General features: G+C 37.0%; 2 protein-coding genes across 8 annotated transcripts in view; both read right to left on the bottom strand.

Annotated features, from left to right (window-relative positions):
• Positions 1–24346, bottom strand: part of LOC103469533 (uncharacterized) — a 479729-nt gene that overhangs the window by 109820 nt on the left and 345563 nt on the right. The gene's annotated exons all lie outside the window — the stretch shown is intronic.
• Positions 1–24346, bottom strand: part of LOC103462454 (zeta-sarcoglycan-like) — a 343126-nt gene that overhangs the window by 77455 nt on the left and 241325 nt on the right. For both annotated transcript variants that reach the window (XM_081604948.1, XM_081604945.1), the window contains exon 4: positions 674–761. In XM_081604948.1, the coding sequence (XP_081461074.1) occupies positions 674–761 (88 nt within the window). The remainder of the gene's footprint in view (positions 1–673; positions 762–24346) is intronic.

Genomic DNA, 24346 nt, shown 5'->3' with positions numbered 1-24346 from the left:
AAGAGAGCTAAATATACATGTGTTGTTTCTAGAAATGGCAATTCGTACTACAGGTTCACCGATGTATTGCAAAACAATCATTAATCTGGGTTTACTAATTTTTTTATTTTTTTGCACAATTCACATTAGGCCTCTTGTCATATCTAAAGCTCAAAAATATTTGGATTACTTCTTTTTGTTCAGAAATTGTTAACACTTAAACTTGGGAAGGGAATTTCCCTGCACTGGTCAGAAGTCAAAGCAAAAATGAAAATGCAGACAAAAGAAAGATTCTCAAAGTTAAAGATATTTACATCAATACAAGTTTGCATTTTTTATGCGAAAATGTGCAACAACTACACATTTTCACATAACTATGTGATAACAAATGTGAAAATACATGATACATTAAAAAGATGTAGTAAGGTCACTAAAATAAGTTTAGTACACAATAGACTAGTGAAGTTTTCTTCGAAAGTATGATTTTATATAAGAAGAGAAGAAAGTGAGCTGGATATCTAATGACAATAGATAGCTTCACTGTCAAAATGGAGGGGAAGGCATTAAGGTTTCAATTAGAAGAATACTTTAAATGTTAATGTTTTAACAAAAAAAAAAAACACAGGCGGGCTGAACCTCATTCAGAGGAAAAACAGCATGTGTAGAGTGTCTGTGTGTAGCGAGTGTGTCTTACCCACGGTGAGCTGACCAGTCAGTTGTCCCTGATCATTTCTAGCGTTGACCGTCACGTTTCTGTCTGACTGGAGAATCAGCGGACTGTCCTGTACAGGGCAGGAGAGAGAGGAAAGAGGAGCATCTAAATATTTACTGCTTTTACTGAAACGAGGCAGTACAGCTTCCATTAAAATGTAGGTGAAAAGTTAATGAAACATGATGTCTGCCTGGCACACGTAAATAGTTGCTAAAAAGCTTCTCCTTGGACACGTTTCACAGTTTAACATGTAGTAAAATCCCCATTCTACCTATACGCCATTATAAGATTTAAAAACGTGTATAGGCCTAAATTACCACAAGAACATTTAATAACTGTGTTTAAACCCATTAATTAATTTGCATGTACAGTAATGTTTGAATTTTTAAACACTTAGTTCCACATGTAGAGAGAGAAATTGCCAAAGGCATCGTTTTTTGGGAAGCAAAACCCCAGTCAATTTCTTCCAAAAGATAGTAAAAAACTCTATAAGAAATCAACACCTCATAAATGTGATGAGCTAATAATCAAGCAATTTTTTTCTGCTCAGGTTCCTTTCACTCTTCATTACATGAGATATAAACTATTACAAAACAGTCAAGTCTCAGACGTCAAACTCAAGTTTTAAGTCTTTTGTTATTTTGTTTCAAACTCCAGTCACCATCTTTACTTCAAGGTCCTACTGCAAGATTTGAGGATCACTAAAAGGAAATGACATTTCCATTGTTGCTCTGTAAAAAATTCCATCTAAAATTTGCATATTTAGTATGGATATGGATAAGACATCCACATATTCAGTGGGAATCTGGATTGGTGTCATTTTATTTAAACTTTGTGCTCAATTACTTGAAGAATCATTTACCAATGATTGATGACTACTGTTGGTAAATAGTGCTAAGTCGTATCTGGAAATCTTTATCAAAATACAATTTTTATTTAATCAGACTCTAAGAGAGAAACTTTGACAGAACGTTAATCTTTACTGAGAATTTTTGGGCTACTTATACAAAAATCAGGCTGCTCTTCCAATCTGCAACACAAACACGATTCAAACGACTGACCGAACTTTACCAAGGTAAAGGATTCAATGTTCTGCAAGGTCTTTATTTGTGTACCAAATAAATTACCTTGAAATTTATTTCAAAAAAGACTATTACTGCTGCTGCTGGCGGAAAGTTGAAAAGAGTCGCCTTTTTCCAAGCTTTATGTAACCTTGGCTTGCGTATGAATCCATTTCTAACCCAAATCCCCTAACAAATAATGCAAAAAAAGGCCAGAAAAAAACTCCAAAATATTTTGCCCATATGGGGGCAAAAATAACTTGAAATTCAGAAAATTAGGTTTCTGTTTAAAATATACTGTATAAAAACATTTGACCTCTTTACCATTTGATGGTGAGGCTCAACATCAATTTTAGCCATGGGGAAGCAAACTTTCTCCTCAAGTATTTTCTCCATTTCTTATTTTCTTTGGATACTGCAATCACTTCAGTCGATATCTAATTACTTTGGAAAACAAACACCGTTTGAAATTGTAGCCACTGCCCCCCGTTCACACATGATTCCCTCTGTTCTGCAAACCCAACAAACTTGGCAACCAGTCTGCATTATTTTTTTTTAAAAAGTGTGTCCACAAAAAAAAAGCCATTCGCTTTAAACCTAAATGAGATAACAGCAGCAAAGACTTTAACCTCCACTCTTCTTCACGCTGATTGAGCCCGTTTTAGTTTCATGAACTACGGTCCAAAAGTTGTGCGGGTTCCCTGACCCGACTTGGTGCATCCATCTACTTGAAGGTTTTTGTTACGTCTTCTCCCGTTTCATTGTGTCTGACATAATTTTCTTTTCTTTTTTTTTTTCATTATAATTCTCTTCTCTCCCCCTCCTCATTTTCCCTTTTTAAATTACTTATTTGTTTTGACTGCATAAAATGAGCAGCTCACAGGTGACCCAATTTCCCTCTTGATTTCCCCCTACTAATATCTCGCCGGATTCCCGTCTGAATTTTAAACGAGAATAGTGTTCAATTTGAAAACTCGTTGATCCGTTGAAATTGAGAAATCCTTACTTTCCCTCGACTTTTCCATCCTCTTCACTTTCCCCTTTTCTCATACTAATGGGGCCATTTTGCTAAGGATGAATATTTATTATTTTGCAGCCTGCTTATGTTTTTTGTTTTAAATGTCAAACCTGTCTGGACTCTATTTTGGAGCGTCGTGAGGCGGGGGGGGGGGACTTCTGCGACAAGGGTCAAAATCGCAAAAATGAAATGCTTGGCAAGTATATTATGCACATGTGAGTTTGAAACGTAAAAACAAAAAACACAAGATGCAAATAAGCATCGACCACTAAAAATCAAAAGGTGTGAAAGAAGTCCTGCCCATGCGTTTATACACACACACTTGACACAAATGAAACTATAGTGTAAAACCTCCATTGTCTTTTTAAAACTGCATGTTTACAGTAGTGGTGTGTTATCCTTCCAGTTTGTTAAAATCAACTCCACAATGCAACGGATAACAGCTCGATTCCTCCTCTGTGGTCTGTGTGCATGAACAGACCTGAAACCAGTCGCTTGTCCAGAACAACCCAATGTGGACACATCTGACCAGATCTGGTCAAATGTGTCCACAACACATGATTTGTCATGTGGATGACAAATCATACTTTATTGAGTAATAACTAGCTTATGGGTTGGAGTTACCAACTAAAAAATAATTATCAATTGTACAGTTTGTAGGGCATAAAAAACAAAATCTACCGAATACAAATCATTTTCATTGGATGATAAAACTTTATAAATGTTTTACACTGCAAAAACAAAATACAAAATCTTTGCACTAGAAACTAGTGCAAATATCTTAGTACACTTCAAACCGACTCACAAGTAACTTTTCTGCACCATATAGGAGCTTGTTAAGTGAATAATTCCTTTACATTGATGACAAAGAACTTGTTCCACTGACAGATTATTTCACTTATGTGGGAAAAATGTCTTGCTGAACTAATTGTGTTGTGACTGGGTGAAAAAAAAAAAGAACTGCAGTAGGAGCCTCATGCAGTCTGCACCGTCTCGTTTTCCCTTGTACAGGAACGTAGCCAAAATAACAGCGCTAACGCCTTTGATTTGCAAAACTGAAGATTTTGTTGGCTGATGTGCTGAAACAATCATGGTTTAACTCAACAGGAACACCAAACTTATACAGCTTCAAAAGTGATTAAGCATACGGTTAGAATATGCTGTCCAATGAGGCCTGTTTGTCAGATTAAAAGCATCTTTTGAAAATGACAATCTTTAAGTCGATATCCAACATACTTTAATAAAGCCCCCATGTAGATGTAATCTTTTTTTCTTTTCCCCATTAGCTGTAAGCTAAATTTCTATCATGTTGTCAGAGATAAAGGCTTGGGAACATCAGTCCGTGCGTAATTAATGTGCATAAAGTGTTCCACATGGACCACTTTTCAGTCAGAACTTCCCTCGTGCCTTTCTGGTAAAATCATTAAAGCATGTGAGTGACAGCAGCTGTGCTGGGAATTCGGCCACAATAAAACGATGTTTGTGAGCAAAGACATCAAGAAGGAATTAACAAGGGAGAAATTCATTTAGAACAATTTCTTGTTGAGCGTAAACTGGCAGGACACTGGCTGCGCCACGGCAGCTCAAGAGCGATCGCAGCGGAACGACTGCTTTGCTGCTCTGGTCCGTATCTGAACGAACAAAGAAACGGAGCGGTTTGAAGTGTTTCGCAAACAGAGCTGGGTCCGAAAAAGAGCAAACGGAAATTGATGTAGCTTGATGTGGCTTAAGTTTGTCAAAAACCCAATTAATTTTAAGTTATTCAACGTTCAACAAATCCTTTGATATTGGATTCTTGGGCAGCTGTTATGAAATAGCGACTGTTACTAATTTAGTCATTTCAGCACAATGTTTCCACCGTGGGAAACGGAATCTGATTAGAATATCCTGGGAATTATTGTAAATTTTTTTTGAGAGAATTATTAAAGTGCTGTTGCACATCTGTGCCTTACATTGGATAATAACAATTGTACCAGTGCAACTGTCTGCATTAAGAGTTTTTGCCTCGTTTTTTTGTTGCACAATTTCACAATGATAGAAATTGAAACATTTTGCAAATACAGAAATATACTCCAAACATAATTGTTTCTGTTGGTTTAATTTTCTATTTATATCCATAAATAAACCCCTTTGATTCAATATATGATCTAACAAAAGAACAAAAAAGCATGCAAAAAAAGCAAACTATGCAGAGGGTGTCTTTTTATCGTCACAATTAATTTACATAAACTTTCATTCATTGCCAAAGCTTTAACCTGACTCTAAACCTAACCATTACTAGTTCATGCCTATCCCTAAACCTAACCCAAACACAATTAAAAACCTAGTCCTAAGCTTAACCCATAACCCCAAAAGCAGCACTTCCTCTTATGGGCCCCATAAGGGGCAGTCAGTCAGTCCCCACTATGTAGCATGTGTTACGAAAATGGCCCTTACACTGTATCAGATACAAGACCACACACACACACACACACACACACACACACGCACACACACACACACACACACACACGCACACACACCCCCACACACACACACACACACGTAAACACACACATCATGCTGTCTCTTGTATGCTGACACAACATGCACCAGTGCACCATTAATTCAGTTAATAGTTTAATTTCACTTTGATTATGAATACAGGCACAGGGCTGCCAGCCTGAGGTAGCCACTGTAATTAGTCAGGTAATAATGAGCTGGACTTATGGCTCATCATCATCAGAGCCTCCAGACAGACGTGCTGATGGGCCCTAAAAACAGACCTCAGCTCTACCTACGTGACGCCCGCCACACCAACAGTTTTCTTTTCTTTTATTTATTTTTTTGTCTAGACTTGACGCTCACACGTAATGTCAGTATTTTCTGTTTTCAGGTTGTTGGGTTTTTTTTGTTAGCCAGAGCAAGAGGGTTTGCTCACTTGTATTTTCTTTACCATCTACTTTATGGTATCAAACCTGGACCAACTTTTAGTTTTATGCCTCACTAATTAGTATGAAATTATGATTTGCTATTTGTTTTAAAGCCCTAAGTTTAATTCAGTAAACATTTAAATGTAGGACGAGCATAAAAAGAAAAGTTGTTTCAAAACAAAATTAAATCTAGGTTTACAAATAGGTGAGCAGTAAATACCTCCATGTACATCTGAACGTCTGGTCCCTCTCTTATGTTTATTTATTTAGTTTAAATTGGGTCAAATGGATGAGAAATGAATGATTCATTGAGTGAAGGAGTTGAAAAAGACTGGGGAAGTTGTTTCAGTTTATTGGTCCTGTCAACTACTGTGCAAGTTCGAACAGAATACCAATCAAACAGTGTGTGATAAAGTACCTCGGGGGCTCCTCTATTCCACGTTCGACTTTAATTCAGCTAATTAGCAAGGACTGTTAAATAAGTGATGTGTTTGTTAGTGTATGGGGCTAATTTGTTGTTTTTGGTCCCTACAGCCATATAACAACAGAAAATAAACCGCCGTGCCCAGGAGTGCCGTCTCTGGGTAGTTGGATTTAATATGTTTAAGCGTCTTAATGTGCAGTTGGAGCCTTGATCATCGATTTAACAAGACATTAGCGTGCTTTATCTTTTTTTTTTTTTGTAAACAATTTTGAGATTGACTGATGGCATTAAAACCTAAAGGTGGCAGCCAGGATAGGAGTTCGGGAAGTCATGTGTAATCTAATTGTATGTGTGCAATAAATGCACAATAAATACACAAAATGCAGCAACTTGGGAAGGAACGTGACTTATGTTCTCATTTGCTAAAATTGTAGATGCCATTGTCAGAAATAGATGCAGAACCATCTGAAATGCTAAAGGCAGGAAAGAAAAAGTGGCCAAGCAGACACAGTGTGGATGTATTGGCTTGCGGATATTTACAACATTTTTGGAAAGGAGTTGTAAAATTTTACTTCATACTTAAAGTGAATAAGTTCATTCCAGTAATTTAATAATATGCTATAAATAATAATAAGAAAAAAGTGCTCTTTATTGCAGCAATAACCATGTAGAGAAAATTGTCAGAATAGCTGTTTTTCTTAAAAGAAAAAAAAAATCTGAGATTACGATTATATTTGATACATTCTATATTTATAGATTTTAATCAAATAGGTGGGCTCAGAAATATTGCTCCAGGGAAGTCTTAAGCGCCATTGTTTCTTCACAATGCCCATCAAATTATTATTGGTAGTCTAGAGTTGTGCTTTCAGTTTAAAGATCCTTGCTTCCACGACAAAAATAAATAAATAAATAAAAATGTCTGTGAAACATTCTGATATTTTTCAACTGTGTATTTTTCAAATCAAGTACAAACAAAATGTTCCATTTTACTGGGGGAAATGAGTGACCATTGCTCAGAAATAAACAGCACTTGGTAGAGACTCGGAGTCCAGGTGGAAGCGGGTGGTGGAGGTCAGCAGGGGCCTCCCAGCTCCACGGCTGTGGGGGGATAAATCTTCAGGGGGGAAAAAGGAAAACTGATGGGATGAGAAAAATGGAGGTGAGGCCAAAGATTTGTTTTGCAAAAAGACTTGCACCAAAGACATACAAGAAGAAATATATGTAAAGAAGCTGCCACAACGGCCCTCCGTATTTCAGTTTTGTTATAATGAACGATGCGTCAGGAACGCATTTTTTTATTCTTATGGTCAGCAGTTGCCTATTTATTTATTTAATTATTTAACATCTTGATGTATGAATTTTGCTCTAGCCCCAGTTAATATTATTAAATTGTGATTTGAAAGAAAGCTCATTTCTATTCATTTCAGTTATCAACATAAACTGATTTTCTCTAAAAAAATAGATTTCCTAAAGGGCTTTTTATGGGTTTTTTTCCGTTTAATTTTGCATTTATCTTAGTGTCTTCAATCAATTATTAGTGTATTTTTAATGTTAAATAAAATGTAAGCACGTAACTGTCAATCATTCACAGGGAAGGAAAATAAATCACAATTCAGACATGTTTTACGACAGATTTAATCATGCGTGTTAGTGTACTTGAACACGCCTTATCCATGCCATCCCTACACACGTTAATAAATCACACATTTCTGTTTAGAATATTTTTAGAATCCATAACAAATTGCAGTTACACCAGGGAAAAGATAAACATGCCCTCTGGAATATATATTTTGAAGTTTTCGGGCGTCTGTGTCCAAGCTGCTGATGGATGTTGGAAGATAGTGTGCCGCTCTGATGTCTTCCATTCTGATGACAAATCTCAGGGTTTATTTTTTATTTTTTATTTTTTTTTTACAGGATTCAAAATGTTTTGGGCATTTTTTAAAAAATTTTTTTTGCAAAGCTCAAAATGTTTCCATTTACATTTGAAATGACATCCCATCATGTGGCTGCTGTACAGCTTTATTCTTCTTTTCCTATACAGACCTTTTCATTAACTTGTCACCTCTATAAGCGAAGGGCAGTCCATTTCATCCAAGGAAGACAAATCAGATTAAAGTAAAAGGTAGAAAGAAGTAACATGACGAAGTTGAAGGTTCCAATCTCCACCACTCACCATGTCAAGGGACAACAAAATTTTTTTTCAAGTTTATTGATCGACTTAAGGTTATTCTTTAAACTCCTAACTTTAGAGAAATTGTGAAGTTATTAAAGCTACACCATGTAACTTTTACAAAAAAATTTTTTTAACATATTTGTTAAAATTGTCATTATGTCTTGACAGTATAATATGTAAAATTATCTGGAAAAAAAAATAGAGCTCTTCTGCCTTTGCCCTATGTTACACCCTTTCTTTAGAAACAACCAATCAGAGCCAAGGGAAGGGTCTTACCGCAGTCAATCAACCTTGTGTGGGTTGCTAACATCCTCCCGCTTGCTCTCTGCTATGCTAAAGCTGGTTCATCACAACAGAGGCCTGAATCCTCAGGCATGACCACCAATCACGATGTAAAGGTAGGTTGTTTCTCCGCCATTAGCACACTTACCAGCATGCACACGAGGATGATTGATGGCGCTAAGACCCTCCTCCCGGCTGAGATTGTGTGTTTTTTTTTTTTTTAAGACAGCAATAGTAACTCAGGGAGGAAGTGGAGGAGCTCAGTTTTTCACAAATCATCTGTCTCATGCCATACTGTCACAACACGGTGACACTTAAAAAAACGCAAAAAAAAAAAATAAATAAATAAATAAAAAATTGTAAAATACCTACTGCGGCTTTAAGGCACTTGTTTGTTTTTTTTAGCAGCAGTTTTGATCCAAAGGAAATATTGTCTTACATATTGTTTTTATGTAACAAAGACAATGAATATTTAGAAAGGCTCAAAATGTTTCAGTTTTTAAATCTTCTCTTATTTATCAAGTTTTTCCCCACTTATTTATCTAGTGGAGAAAAAAAATTACAGTGGGTTTAGGTTATAAAACAATATACAAAACTTGAAGCATTTCATGGAAGACATGTTCCATGGACTAAAATACACTAGCATATTTTAGATGTGTTTATTTTCCAGGTCACCTGATTGAAGTGCTGCAGAAGCCTGTCAGTCACCCACTTCAAGTCAGGTGTGTGACACAGAAGGGAAACGCATAACACACACAGGGCAGTGGTCCCTGAGGACCAGAGCTGAGAAACACTGGGTTAGTCCAGCATCTGAAAAATGAAAGTGTATGACAACAGCAAATATCCCAAAACAAACCCAGAGCTACCTGAGCTGATAAACCCGCAAAGGAGAGAATTAATCAGAAAAGTAGCAAAGAGTCTTACAGTAACTCTAGACGAGCAGTAGAGACCCCCGGCTCAGGTGAGCCAACGCTTCAACACAACCGCTATAATTTGTGTTCCCAGTAAATACGGCCTTTATGGTAGAGTTTATTACTATATCTGTGGTGATGAGATCTAAACGTTTGAGGTTGGAAGGGCTCACTATCATCACCCTCATCTCTAGCTCCCTTCACATACTGTAAACTGAAATCTGCCATGTTTGTATTTTCGGGGTGAACTGTAGGTAAGTATGAAATGTTTATCCGGAACCAGTACCGGCTCGCTCAGAGTGCTGCTCATGCAAGGACCACCATTGGTAACATGACTAATCTAGACGTTTTAATCACATTTTATGTATGATTAAACAAGCATAATTGAGGAATTAAAACATTTTCATTTCTTTTAGCTTAATCTGCAGCAGCGGGGAAACTTTAGCGTCTGAATGCGAAACCCGAACAGAGGCCTTAATCAAAGCTCCTCCAGGCTCCTTTGTGTCATTTTCTGGCAGTTCCGCATATCTTTTTGGGTTGTTAGTGTCTCATTACCGTGACAGGGATTTCCCTATTTTGGGTCCTTTCTCGAATGTTTAACCATGTAATGAAATCCCCAGTTGAGTAACTGCCATCGTAATTACCGAGAGTGATTCACATGGCCAGGGCATGAGAGGTAGGTGGCGGATTCTTCCGATAGCAACACATAGCGCAAAATGACACGTGAGACTTGCTCACAAAGATAATGGCCAAGAGTGGATGAAACAAGAGGGAATTGGTGTAAAGTTTGGTAGATAAGGATAAAAAAATGATCCATTTGTGGAAAATGTTAGTGTAAAAAGCTAGCCAACTGCTATGAGAGGAGAAAGAAATACAGCATTTAATGTCAAGTCGATAAGAGTGGTTTGGAACAAAAGGCTAAAAACAAAAATTAAAGAGTCAAACAGAAAAGACAAAGACGGTAACTTCTGTGATTTACACGACAGTGAGAAAAGTGACGGTGTGCGTGTAACCTGCGACAGGAATAAGATAATAGGCTCGACAAATTGAACATCGGCACAGTTTAAAAAAAATACAGCAAAGAAAAGAAAAGTTAATCTTACTAATGATGGGGATAAGCCTGGTAGAGCTCACCCAGATTTATGCAACCAGAGTCACAAGGAAGGTAAAAGCTATCCTGACCCAAATCACCCTCTTCATCACAATTACATGTCACTGCCTTCTGCTCATGGCAATTAAATGCAACACAAAACAGTAAAAATGTTCATTAATAATTTGAGATGAGCCCAAGCAAACTGCGGTAGAATATGATTGGACCGTGTGTTATATGGATGTTGTGTTGTACTACAACTACTGTAAATTTTTAAATATGTTCATCTGCAATCATTCTTGCCGTCTGAAATGCAAATTGTTCCTTGGGGACAATAAAGTTTAATCTAATCGATTTTGAAAACTGAAAAATGCACAAAAGAAAGCAAAGGTTTCTTCTCGGCTGTCCCCGAGCCGTCCTGTCTTACCGTCCCTCATGAACGAAACTGCAAGATACTGAAAATCAACTGGATTTGGAAGAGACTTTTGTGTTAGGTTAGAGCAGTACATTGGAAGTGTTATTATTGCTAAGTTGATGCCCTTTCAAACACAAAGCCACACTTTGATTTTTAATAGCAAGTTACCTTTGTAGGATTTTCGCAGGGACTAACCCGAGTCTTTTCAGATGCTTTCTAGAGCTGGAAATTATGATCATAATTTAAGGGGGGAAACTGAAATATGTAGTGACCTTACAAAAATATATATGTATGTTTTACAAGTAAAGCCACATCAAAAATGTGGTTTCCCTCTGTGTGATGTACAAATGTAAACCTCCATGATTGCAGGTGAGCCTATGATTCATCATTTCAACTTCTGATCTTTCAGTTAGTATAGAACTATATAAATGCAACATAAAATATGCAGAATTTGATTCAGCCACAGCATAAAGTTCTCCTGTAACCCTACCGTGTCTGCCTTTCATTTCAATAGGCATAGAAAAACATTGTGCTAAAGCAAAACAACCCTTTGGAATTTCCTGACTCCAGATTTGACCTTGTAGTACAAACAGGTTGATAAGATTTTTCAGTTGATCCTTAAACCTAAATAAAGAGGAGAGGGTGACATCCCAACATACGTAACGTACTCAGCCGATACCGCAGAGTGCTTTGGATTCCACACGCATTTGAGACATGATAGCAAACAATGTTCCACAAGACGCCTTTTATTTCCTCATGTTGAAGTGATAGTGACCATGGATGTGTGTATTGTGTTGTTATCTGACTTGTACGTATCGGTGTCACCGCCGTGACGGGCTGGCGACTTTTCTGGGAAAGATCTCATATGTAAACATGTAGGCAGGCTCCTGCCTCCCGACCAGACATCCTAAATCACATTGAGCAGGTAAAGAAATGAGTCTCTGAGCTGCCGTGGCAATCAAACTCTGATCTTATAGCAGCGGTAAATCTGGCCCCACAAGAATCTCACAGATTAGAATTTCTACTTTTCAGAAAGTTCAATATTAAAGCTATATTTTTAAGACTTCAGTCGAGAAGCTCCTTAGGATTTGGCCGCCTAGTACGTCTTAAATCATTGCCATCTCATAACGTGTTGGGACGAAGTACTGGGCAACAGTCACATTTTGACAATTTTCAGCTTAATCTGTTTTCTGTTTAATTGTGGTTAATAATACATTTATTTTGCATTTACTGTGAATGCTGTGGTCAATTTAAAAAGGAAAATTAACACATGGCTAGCACTTGATTGGATTTGATTGGGAAACGAGAAAAAAATGGCAGCTACTGCACCAGTGAAATGGTTACTTGCAATTTAGTGAACCAAGAATTTTGATGTGAAAAAAAAAAATTAAAATCTAACTTAACCAGATTCCTATGGTTGTCCTTACTTATAAAAAGTCATTTATCTGCATTAGAGTTCACCCAAGATATGACACTTCCAAAGACACAGCAGGGGAAAAATGCTAAAAGTGAAGGAACACTAAAACAACTAATAAATCAGGGCGAGTTGCTGAGCAAAGAGATGAATGGAATCACTTTGCGATGATGGCACGAGGATAAAAGGCTGTAAAAAAAGATGAATGATTAAAGCAGAGAAAGGACAAACAGAAAACTATTTAAGGATTCCTGAAGTTTAAACTTTAGCCGAGTTAGAAAAGTTCTTCAGGAGAACAGTGTCCACAGATGCAAAGAAGATAGCTCAGAAAGATGGGTCTGTGCAGGAGGAGTTAACGCATTCTCTGAATATAAAGTACAAAGTCACATTCCTTTCATCTTTCTGTAGATTTTTTCCCCATCCTTGCTGTTCCTTGATCTCTATTTTAAGTGTCCTTTAAAAGAAAAGAGAGGAAAAAAAAACACTGACGAGTCCACGCTTATTTACACTCTTGCTGTATCTTGCTTTGATCTTCATCCAGTGCTCAGTTCTTAATCTGACTTTCCTCTGCTCTATTACTTGTTTCAAACATTTACACTGTTCTACATCTGCAAGATCTGAGCGAGGACATTTACAGTGTAACACAGGGCAAATAAACCAAGCAGGTGAAAGTCGCTCTTTAAAGAATATAGCAGTTTAATGTAGACGATGATGAGTACATGAGTGTGGATCATGTTCACTCAATGAACTTATTTTTGCCATAATGTATTGCTGCGTCTGTGTGTGCATATTCTGCTAATGTCTAGGGATGTTTAGCCCTTTCTTCTGTCTTCTAACTATAAAGCAGTGGTATATCAATGAGTTTCAGACCCTGTCTCCACTGTACAGGCTTCAATTGCGTAAAGAGAGCTTTGTAGCCAAGTTTTTATAGTTTTCTCTTTTACCCCAAGATTTTATACAATGTTTGAGGCTTCATGTTAATCAGAACAACACAGACATGTTGAAAATAGTCCTTAAAAATGTAGAAATTTGATATTGAACTGGTTTACAGGGGATTTAGGCAAATGAGTTAAATTATTTAAACCTGAATGTTTCAAATAAATGTATAATAAAAATAAAAATGAAACTCCTAGATCGAACACACATCTGTCTTTCCCAGATACAATGTTCTTCTGTCAAACCCACTGTGAAGCATGGATAAGGGATTGCTGATTAAAAGTTCCTCACCTACCTGGTTGACCAGAAAAAAAGTAGTAATTTAAAGGAGTTGTGGTGTTTTTGGAAAAGAACTATTCTTTCTTACAATTGATAAAGGCAGTCAAAGTAAAAACCTAATTCTCAGCTTTCACGCATTTACAGGTTTCACTAATGTCTCCCATTTCTTCTTCTTAATTAGCTACACTGTGTTTTATGTTGTGTTTTTGTTCCAATAGATAGTTGGTTATTGTTGGTTATTGGTTATTGAAAGTGGTGATCAAACAGACAAACACATATGCGTTTCTATCACAGGGACTTTGCAATCATTTCCGTTTATTTTTCATTAAGTTCTACAGTTTAACCTAAACTCAACTCATACATTAGTCCTAAACCCAAAAACAGCACTTCTTTTTTTTCTTTTTTTGGGGGGGGGGGTCCCTGTTAGGTGGTCCTTTCACTGCATCAAAAACAAGACCGCACACACACACACACACACACACATATATATATATATATATATATATATATATATATATATATATATATATATATATATATATATATATATATATATATATATATATATATATATATATATATATATATATGGAGTAGTTCTCCTAGAGAATCTGAGTGATGAGACTTCCACCCTTCTTATTATTCCCAGACCGATCAAAGAGATGTCAACATTTTTTGGCCTGTGTCAGACTTTGAGAACTTGATTTCTGTGAGGGCTTCAACTTCCTGAATTCTGATGTTCAAGGTAACCAAACAGTCTCAAATTGTTTTCCCACTCCTTATTAAGAACTTGTTTAGCTCATTTTGAGGAACATTTTGAGAAGCAGAGAGTTGTTCACCAATTATATGATGCATGGATATTGACAGAAATAAAAGCGGTAGAATTTTTCTGAGTCAAGCAATTTCTGTTATACATAAACTGTTTTTGGTACCTTATTTTGTGAATTTGAAAAATAGAATTTTGCATATTTTAGAAGACGTCTCCTGCAAAACAATAACAAAAGTAGGTTTGAGTCTGAATACCGGAATCAGAACGAAGCTCAAATTAAGGCCACAAGCAAAAACTAATTTGCCCAACATTTCCCAGGCATGCTGTCCAACCCCTATTCATCTTGTTGATGTCTACTGTGGGGAAATAATCAGTTCCATTATAAAAATCAACAATAAAGATGCCACATCATTCCAGCTGAGCCAGCTTTTTCGTTAAGTTGTTCTCACCATTTCCACATACACTCGCACACGTAATGCACCCATTGGAGCTGTGAAATATGTAATTAAGCTTGATCCACATTGTCCCAATGATCTGCACATTGGTAATTAAGTCTAATCTGTGCGTGTGTGTGGGTGTGTGCATCTCGTTGGTGTAAGCATGTATCCCCCCGGAGTTCATGAGGATGTTGATGTGTGAGGGGATTCTTAATGTCATAAGGCTGCAGCAGTATAATGCCACTCTCCTGTCCAGTTAATTAATTCAAATGTCCACCTTTAATTAATTTCACAGGCTGGATTGTGACGTTTCCTGGGTAACAACCTGTGAGTGGTAAAATACCAGAACAGGTATAATGTGTACTTTGGTATGTAAATGTTCTCTGTACTTTAAAAAAGAGCAAACAACGGCCGTCGAGTGATTTGTTAAATCTATCAATGTGTTCAAGTTGCTGCCAAACTGTTTCTCAGCTTGTTGGTGTGTCTCAACGAGCGTCGCTTGTATATTAACATGAAGAAATTTAGTGCCTTTTGTGGTTCTGTCGCATTTATTAAGTACATATTTCATAAATGTTATATTTGAGACGCGCGTGTAGAGCAGTCGTCTCATGATCAGAAGGTCGTAGGTCCGATTTCAGCTTCATCTTGTCGCATGTCGATGCTCTCCTGGGCAAAGCACTTAATCCGAAATCCAAGATGTGATGCTAGTGCAGCGCTACATATGTCCAGTCCATTTACAATTTATATGGTGGATAGGAACAGCACATCTGGAAAGTATTCACAGCGCTTCCCTTTTTTCTTTTTCTTAAATTTATGTTACCGCCTTAAACATTAAATGTTTAAGGCGTTATGTTTAAGGCCTAAAGTCATTGTATTACAAGTCATTAATCGTATTAAATAAATGACTTTCTCATAATTCTACACAGTAAAAATATTTTCTAAGTGTTAAGCAAATTTATTAAAAATAGAAAAACCAAGAAATCACTTGTGAATACTTGCGCAAATTAGATTTTTAAAAAAAAGTTTTTTATATTTAAAAAAATTTCAATAAACTTTAAGTAGGATTTAAAATGTAGCGTCACTACCATAGAGCAAATTACTCCTCCCAGCACATACTTAGATCCTTATACTTAAACACACGTTTGACCATTTTGGGCTGAGGCTTCAATGCTTTGAATTCAGTCCATGAATTCAGTCCAATTGACCAAGCAATTGGTCAATTGCTTGACCAATTGCAAGTGGTCAAGCAATTGTTAGCTAAAATAATCCAAGAGTAGAACAGACTGTATTTGGAGCCACTTAAAACATTCAGCATTCAGAAGTGATTTCACCAGTTCACATAATTGATCACTGAGTTGACATATTCATGCATAAGAACATAAAAACATTTTGAAGATTAAAAAAAAAGCACAATATAAAAACTACTAATTTTACTTGTAAAAACCAAATGAAGTCTTAAATTATTTGCTGCATATCTTGTCTTAGTAGATGCATAGTTGAGCGTAGATAAGTAAACCACCTCCAGCCCCCAGTAACTATTTATAGAAACGGTAAGTAGACAGTCTGCGTAGATACTGCTGCCAGTTTTCATTAGGCCATATTAACTTGTCTCTACTCACCTGTCAAAATGCTGTGACTCATGCTATGTGTGGTTAACATGTCTTATTCTCATGCTAAATTAAACTTTGCCTGAGAAGGTGATTACACCGAGCAAACGCAAGAAAAGCTTTCAGAAAATACAGAAATCTGACTGCAATGTGAAACATCACCGTCCTGATGGTCCATTTACGTAATATTTGCCCTCATTTCTTCGCTGATGGTATCGGCAAAATTCTTTTGCTGTAGGCTAGAAAACAAATTTGTCCGTACAAAACTATCAGCTCATCTGTCCAGTATGCCAATTACCACGCACAATCCATGACCGCAGGGGTAATGAGCTTCAAATATAGACGTCCTTATAAGCGCTTGTTTTGCGTGGGTTTCAGGGGACAGATTATGCATAAGGGTTTTAAAGTTTCTCAGAGGGATGAGACAATTACAGTACACTAGGGAGCTAACTTTTTAAGTCTAAGAACTCAGTTTTGTACCAAAAAAAAAAAAAAATCCTCTAAAGTAGTTTAGAACAAGTCTGCCAGCTATGGATGACCCTCAGTGTGTGTCCACTAAATCAGAAGTTAAATAGAGTGCTGGCAGACAGCTGATGGCCTTGCACTCAATGGTTACAACTATCTTTATGCCAGCAGTGCAGCATTTATGGATGTGGAGGAGCAGCCTCGAGCCAGAAGTAGTTATGGCGAAGGAAGAGAGCATGTGTTCCTCTTCAAAAATTAGTTTATTAAAGTCAGCATATTCCTGGATATCCCCGTGGGTAGATGTAGGCTGGTGTGGAGGAGAAAAGTCTTTAAAAATCCTAATAAATTTCATAAGTTCTAGGGCAATTGAGGCCCAGAGGGTAGCGTGGTTGTCTTCCAACTGGAAATTTGTGAGTTTGACTCCAGCCGCCCCAGCCACGTGGCGATATGCTCCTGTCTACTGTAAATTAGTCACATCACTAATTTGTGAGTTTGTAATAGAGAAAAGTAATTAAGACTTTAAGTAGGGCTGGATATTTATCTATACACTTTATTAATGAGGGACAAGAAAAAGGTTGTTCTATCCTAAAATGGATTTTTAGTGCAGATGTTTCGCTTCATATTTTTGTAGAGCATTATTACTCCGACTACTTACTACTAATACTTTGTCCCCTCTCTTGGTTAATGTTGACCTTTTTACTATTATCCACATTAAGTCGTAATTGCTTTACAACTAAACTGTGAATTAATGGAGGGGGTCATTTCTTTACTCCATTATTTACGAGCCTGGAGAATTGCAGTATTGTCCCGTTGAATCAAAATACTTGTACGTCTCCTGATCATAAGATTTTTATTGTAAGTGTAAAAAAGCATGGTTACAAAGCAAGTTATGTTGCTGTATTTATGTAGTTGTCTCATTTTTCCAATTCCTTGTCTCTTTCAAAGTGCCAAAGTATCCCTATTTACATAACACATCCGTTTTCATACAATGGAGGCTGACAAAGAGCAGTTCTAGCTGGAGCTATGCTTCCCCCAGTTAATCTGACGACTGAAACTCTCAGGAAGTAGAGGCACAGCCTGGTCTAATTTAGAGGCAGGAAGAGTATTGTGTTGGAGTTTGGGTCAAGCGTTATCCCTTGTAATGACAGTCTTATAAAAAAATCTTGGACTTGACACGATGTGGCATTAGGTGGCCTTTTCCCCCAGTCAAGTTTTGTGATGAGCGGATTTGTTGTGGCTTTTACATGATGTGACCTACGAGACAGCAGCTGGACAGAGGAATGGCATAATCTTTGAGAACAAGAGATTAATATTCCTATTCGTTTCCTCTGTTCCCGTGTCTCCTTTGAAGGGCCAAAGTGACTTTGAGTCTCCTGACATTCTAACAAATGCTGTTAAATGTTAATGGAGACTATTTTTATGTGGGTCGTGGCCCCATCTGGTGCATGTGTAGAAACCAGACACACAAGAATTTAGAAATATGGTGGCAAATATGGAAATAAGCAAAAAATAATGCTAATATTTTAACATCTTATTGCAATAGATTGGATGGCAAAAGAACAGAATAAAAACCCAAGTATAAAAACTTAAAGTATATTTTTTCTTTAAAAAAAATTAAGTTAAAAAAATTTATTTTAGCCGCTATTAAAAGGGGTATGTGTGTTTTAAATGTGTGTTTTCAAGGCACATAATTCCATTTCATAGCATACTCAAGAAACAATGTTAACTTCAGTTGTTATAAAAATACCATAAAAGGAATTTGACTTAGAAATGTAACACCTTGAAATTGGGCCTATGTCTTTAAAAACTTTCTGACACTCTGCCTTTAGGAAGTTATTACAACATCGCTCCTTTATGAACTCTTTAACAACGTTTTCACCAGTGTTTCACTGAGAAGAAGCTCATATAATGAGCTCAGCAGATGTGCAGTTCCTGCAGGTGTTTGCTAATTACTGCTGGCTAGTCTGAAGGAGCTGAGAAAGAGTCACAGAATCCCGAGGAGGAGCCGAGTCTCGAAGGCGGGGCTAGGTCCACTCAGGTGTTTTTCCACAGCTGAATGGTTGCCACGGGAGATTAAAGGATTTCTCAAACATGCATCTGATAATCAAGGCAACACTCCGGGAATTTATTTGATGATGGAATGACATCATAACATGATGTAAACCTGTAAAGGTCAATTTTACATAATACTGCCCTGTTAAGTAAGTCTGCTAGGCTGCTGAAAGTTAAACTTTCTATTCTTCTGTTTTTATTTAATGTCATTTTTACTTCATTTCCAGTGGCTGCTTTGACTTTTCATTTCATCTGGCATACTCTCTGCATGCATCTGCACAGAGTATTTTTTTTATTTTTATCATCTATTCATTTCCACAGCCTGATGGTTGGGAGATTTCCATGCCCAGCGCATCAGCTGCTAAAGGCAGCCTGCTGTCATAATCAAATACGCTGTGCATTTGTTGAACTTCTTTAAGGTAGACTGGCACATTATACTGAAAGAACAGTAGGAGACGGATATAATGAAAGGTAACAAAAGACAGAGGCAAAAAGTCTGAAGCTTGTGAATTTACACAAGAGAGTGGATGAGAATATAACACCAATAATTTTTTTTACCCCCCTCCCCAAGTAAACAGAAAATAAAGTCTCAATTTAAGCTAATCCATTGCATAAATGTGGGAAATCTCATTGTTGCTTAACAAATGTTGAGGTAAACAACCCAACAACATCCAATGAACACTGGGTACCTGGTCACACATAGCTGTCAAGTGATTTTGCACCACAGTGATAAACTGAGGGGCTCAAATTAGAGTAAATTTGCAAATGAATCATTCTCAATCAAAATTTCTTTCAATTGTATTGCCGCCCCACAATAGTCGGCATTTCATTCACATTAAATGTTTGTCTTTTGATGTCTAATTCACATTATTTCTGGATTTTATTTTACGTCTTGTTTCTGAAAGCCGTCACCTTGACAGGACAGCTTTACACCCACACAATGAGTGCGCCGAGCATAAATAAAACACGGCGCTCTCTTTACTTGATGCAATAACAAATAAAAGAAGCTGGCATGAAAAAACAGGTTATTATTTGACAGGAAAGCAGACAGCATTAGCTTTGTGACATGCAATTAAATTTGGTTTACCTGACAGTTTGACTTGAAAACATTTTTTTCACCCATAGAAGAAAAAGAAGTATTACGTCAACGAAACCTGGTCTTCATTCGTTTTCCAGAGCTGGAATTGGAAATAATCTGAAATAATATACTAATGTGGTCAATAAATACACTTAAAATATTACTCGTAGGTTTACAGACCTTTCAACCAGTCAAAGTTTTGATGCTAAATGGGAAATTAGCAGATTTGGGATCTCTAGTGCAAAAGCAAAGACTTCAGGCTTGATTTAGACTTTCCATCTAAAAACTCAAGATCTGGGACTTAAATATCTTAAACTATCTCATATAATCCAAGTTGAAAATAACCCCCTCAGTGCATCTCATTTGAGTAAATGATGAATGTTGTCTAGTTTAAGTATTGTTCATGGAAATGACTGTTGGTCATGTGATGCAGAATAAGTATTGGGTTCTTTGTGATGTTTGTCAACACAGAGTCTCGCTCTGTATTCGATCATTTATCACGTTTTAGAGCATGTGCACTGCTTAGCTTTGAAGAGAAGACTTATTAAATGATTACCAATTAATATTGCAAATCCTAAAACTTAAAAACAAAAAAAACCTTCTAAAATAAAAGCCCTATATTTCAGACATTCAACATTAACTGATATTTACGTGATTCTAAATGTTTTGTGGGATAAACAGACCTTACTTTCTAAAATAACACCCAAAATGTAGTAACTACTTTTTATGTACTAAATTTAACAAATTAACACAAATTAGGCTTAAGAATTTATTTGTTTACTTGTTGTGTGAATGTTAATTTCATCGCAGGGGTGAAACTCGACTGACTTTGAAAAATGACTTGTGATCTTTAATTGAACAGATTTTACCCAGAGGTAAATATTGACTGGTCCTGCATGTTGTTTTGAAGTCACTTTATGTCCGTTTCTCTGTTGAAAATTTCAAACTGAAGTCATATAGAGGCGCAATTTAGCATTGGTGAGGAAAGGAGGTTGATCCGCGTTTCAGGATTAAACAGAGTCACTCATTTTCACAAAATGTTGTGTTCGAGCCTCATCGGTGTCGTTTTGCGTACTGCTGTTTGGCGTTTATCCGGCGGTAAGCTTGTGCCTAATCAATAGCCAATATGAGACGGGCCTTTAGCTGCTATGTTGACCGACTTCTGCTCGAAACATAATATTGTTCGTTTCAAAGTCTTGGAAAGCTTCAAGTTGTTTTATACAAACGTGGTAGATACTGTAACTTATGTTACGACTGAACATTTACAAGGACGCTCTTGAGCAGCAGCAGTGGAATGATAACCTGTAAAAAAAAGAGTGTGCATCTGTTCCATCTAGATTGTTTACACTCCCGCAAAGTCAAAATCAATACGGTTTGCCAAGGCGGCGACGGCCTAATGTTAGAACTGTCTGCTATTCAATTACAGCAACAGAGTCGGAGAAGTTTCAGCTAGCTCAGATCCCCAGAGGAGACGGGATGAGAACGAATGAGGGAGAGTGAGAGGCCTATCAATCTGAAACTGACAAACGGCACAGATAATGTTCATGCAGCTCTCTTCTTCATCCAGCCTCATAACGAGAACACTCTTTGGCAGAGTAGAGAAAAAAAGAAAAGAAATTCTTTCATTTTGTCATCAGGCACTTTTCCTCACCAAAACATTGTTACGACTGGCTCAATGTCATAACAAAAACGGGAGACCATGCAGGGGTTAAAGTGAAGAAGAATGAATGTTTTACTTTGTAAATTTTCCATATCTTGTACCACTTCTGCTCTTGTGTCCATGCATATGGTGTTCTTTACTAGAGTTGTGTGCAGCACAAAGTCAGCTCGACTTCAGGCAACCGGAATCGCCACCAGACAGAGAAGTAGAGAAATACAGGGGATGGAGGTAAAAAAGGTCTAATGACAGAAGGGAAAAAAAAGGGACATTAAAAAAAAAAGTCAAATCAAAAAGACGGAGAGACAGCAAGAGACCAGAATAATTGAAGTTGTCTTTGTGCCTCCTGTGGTGGCAACAGGTTGTCACAGGGTCCCTGTGGGGACAATTATGAGGCTCAGTGGCAAGAGCCAGTGTTTGCGTGTGTATGTGTGCAATTATGCGCATCGCTGAAGAAAGACCTTGGTGGGCGTGAAACCAGAGGATAAGATAGAGAGGAGCTAAGAAAAAAATAAAATGAAATAGTCTGACTTGCATCTCAGCCAACCTTCAAACACTATTCCACACAGATCTTAGCATGTGCTTTCAAAAGGAAGAAGGCAGAATGATAAAAATGCTGAATGAAACACTTATTTAAGATCTAAATAAATGCCCACTGGGGGGTGAATGGAATTATCCTCCTCCTAAAATTACCCAACATGATTAGGAACCATCTGTCTGGACTGTTATCTTGCTCATTTGAAGTTGGCGTTTTCCTGACGGTTGCTTTTGAGAGAATTTTTTTTTCTTCAAAGTAAAACACGATAATGTGACTACGATAAATATTCTCAAAAAGACTTTCCTATTCATGTATATTTGTGGATAATATATTTTGTCGTCATAGACTTCTCTTAAATGGCATTATTCATTTGTTGTATCTTATTTCTGCTTTGCACAAATGTTATCCGTTTTACCTCCGTTCAGTTTTGTGTGTTCAAATTTGATGACTGTACAAGGTTTTGTACCACAGCTATCAATACATTTCTCAAAAAAAAGAGAGAATCAATAAAGGATATTTGAAAACAAAACATCATCTGTTCGAGTCAAAGTGAAGCTATTTTTTCTATGACATCAAATGACAGAAATCAGGCTGATGTGTCCTTCACTCCACAGTTATCCTCTCAGGAAACACGTACTCTTTCATCGACATTAAAACTCTATTTAATATCACTAAAAAAAGATTATTGATGAAAAATTCTACCAAAGTTGAGATTAAATAAAAACTCTGTTTGTACTGTGTTGGAAGTACTGTGTCCCAATATAGCCACATTTTAAACTCCAAACAGGAAGTTATGGCTGTTTTTGAAGTAATCTGATTGGCTGAAAAAGGTTTTACCTCACACTGCCCCCTAGAGGTATTGTATGTTTAAAACAAATGCTCAGAAGTGGATTGTGCGAATTCATTTGTATGAAAACTTCACACATGTACAATTAGTTTATTTTCTTAAACAATGTGAGAGATATTGAAGGCCAGAGGCTCTAAAGGAGGTGTGTGTGGTAACGTACTGCGTTTGGTTTTCACCAAATAGAAAAATGCATTACGGTCAAACGTCTCACCTTTGACCCCATCACTCCAAATGACATTGTTCTAGAATTTTGTGGTGCATGTAGGTAACATCCGGTAAGATACAACACAGTATGAAATAAAAAACTTTTCAGAGCTGAAGCAAATTTTGGACTCATTGCCCTCATTTTAAAAAGCATTCTGAAACAGAAAACCCTTTTTTCCCCTCCTTCTACTTTCATGTTTTCCTAACACTTACTTTCTTTTGACCCCCTTTTTTTTTTACCCACGCCTCTCTCCCCACAATTATCTCTCATCCTTACGCCTCATCTCTTTCAACCCACCTAGCCAATTTCTCACTGTGTCGCTGTTGTTAGTGTGTGTGTGTGCGTGTGTGTGTGTGTTTGTGTGCTTGTTTTACTCAGTGTTCTGAATTCATCTCTCACTGGGAGTCACAATGTTCCATTTCCTTCCACATGGCTTTCCTTCAGGATGGCCTCGATTACATAAAATCTACATCTGCATCTAATATGTGTGAGTGAGACATACCTAAGATGTCTCATCGCATTTTCACCCACTCTTCTAGAACTTATTTTCTCAAAAATTAGAAAGCTTTTCATTTTGGTGAGTGCTGCTGCTGCTTAAGCAGCACTCGCATACTAAAAACCTTTTTCACAAAAAGTGGTTCCTGTTGTTTTCTTTCAAATAATAAATCAGGCTAATGTCGGCTTACGCTTCATCATCTTAATATTAAAGTCCCACTAAGATGCTAAGGGTCACGTTTGAATTTTGTGAGATGCCTAAAGTTTCCGTAGGGGTGGCAAGGCTAGTGAGATTTAGAAGAATTGGTTTAAAAAGTCTTAGAAATCTTTACAAAAATCTAGCAATTACTGTTAGAGCACATCCACAAGTAAATTGCTTTTTTTGTTGTTGCCTCGTAAGGCAATAAAAATCTGATTTATGCTATGCTTCATAAGCAGAATGCCATGGTTTTAAATCCTTAATCTTGGTTAGAATCACAGGATCCAGAACCAAATAAAAAAAGAAGAGGAAAAGCAATGTGGGGTAAACCTTAGACAGGCCACCAGTCCTTGCTTTTATAACATTTCTCTTTTGTTCACGTGTTTGA

This window comes from Poecilia reticulata, chromosome 1 (assembly GCF_904066995.2).
Source record: "Poecilia reticulata chromosome 1, P_reticulata-male-v2, whole genome shotgun sequence".
NCBI lineage: Eukaryota > Metazoa > Chordata > Actinopteri > Cyprinodontiformes > Poeciliidae > Poecilia > Poecilia reticulata.
This window is presented reverse-complemented; position numbering and strand designations above follow the sequence as displayed.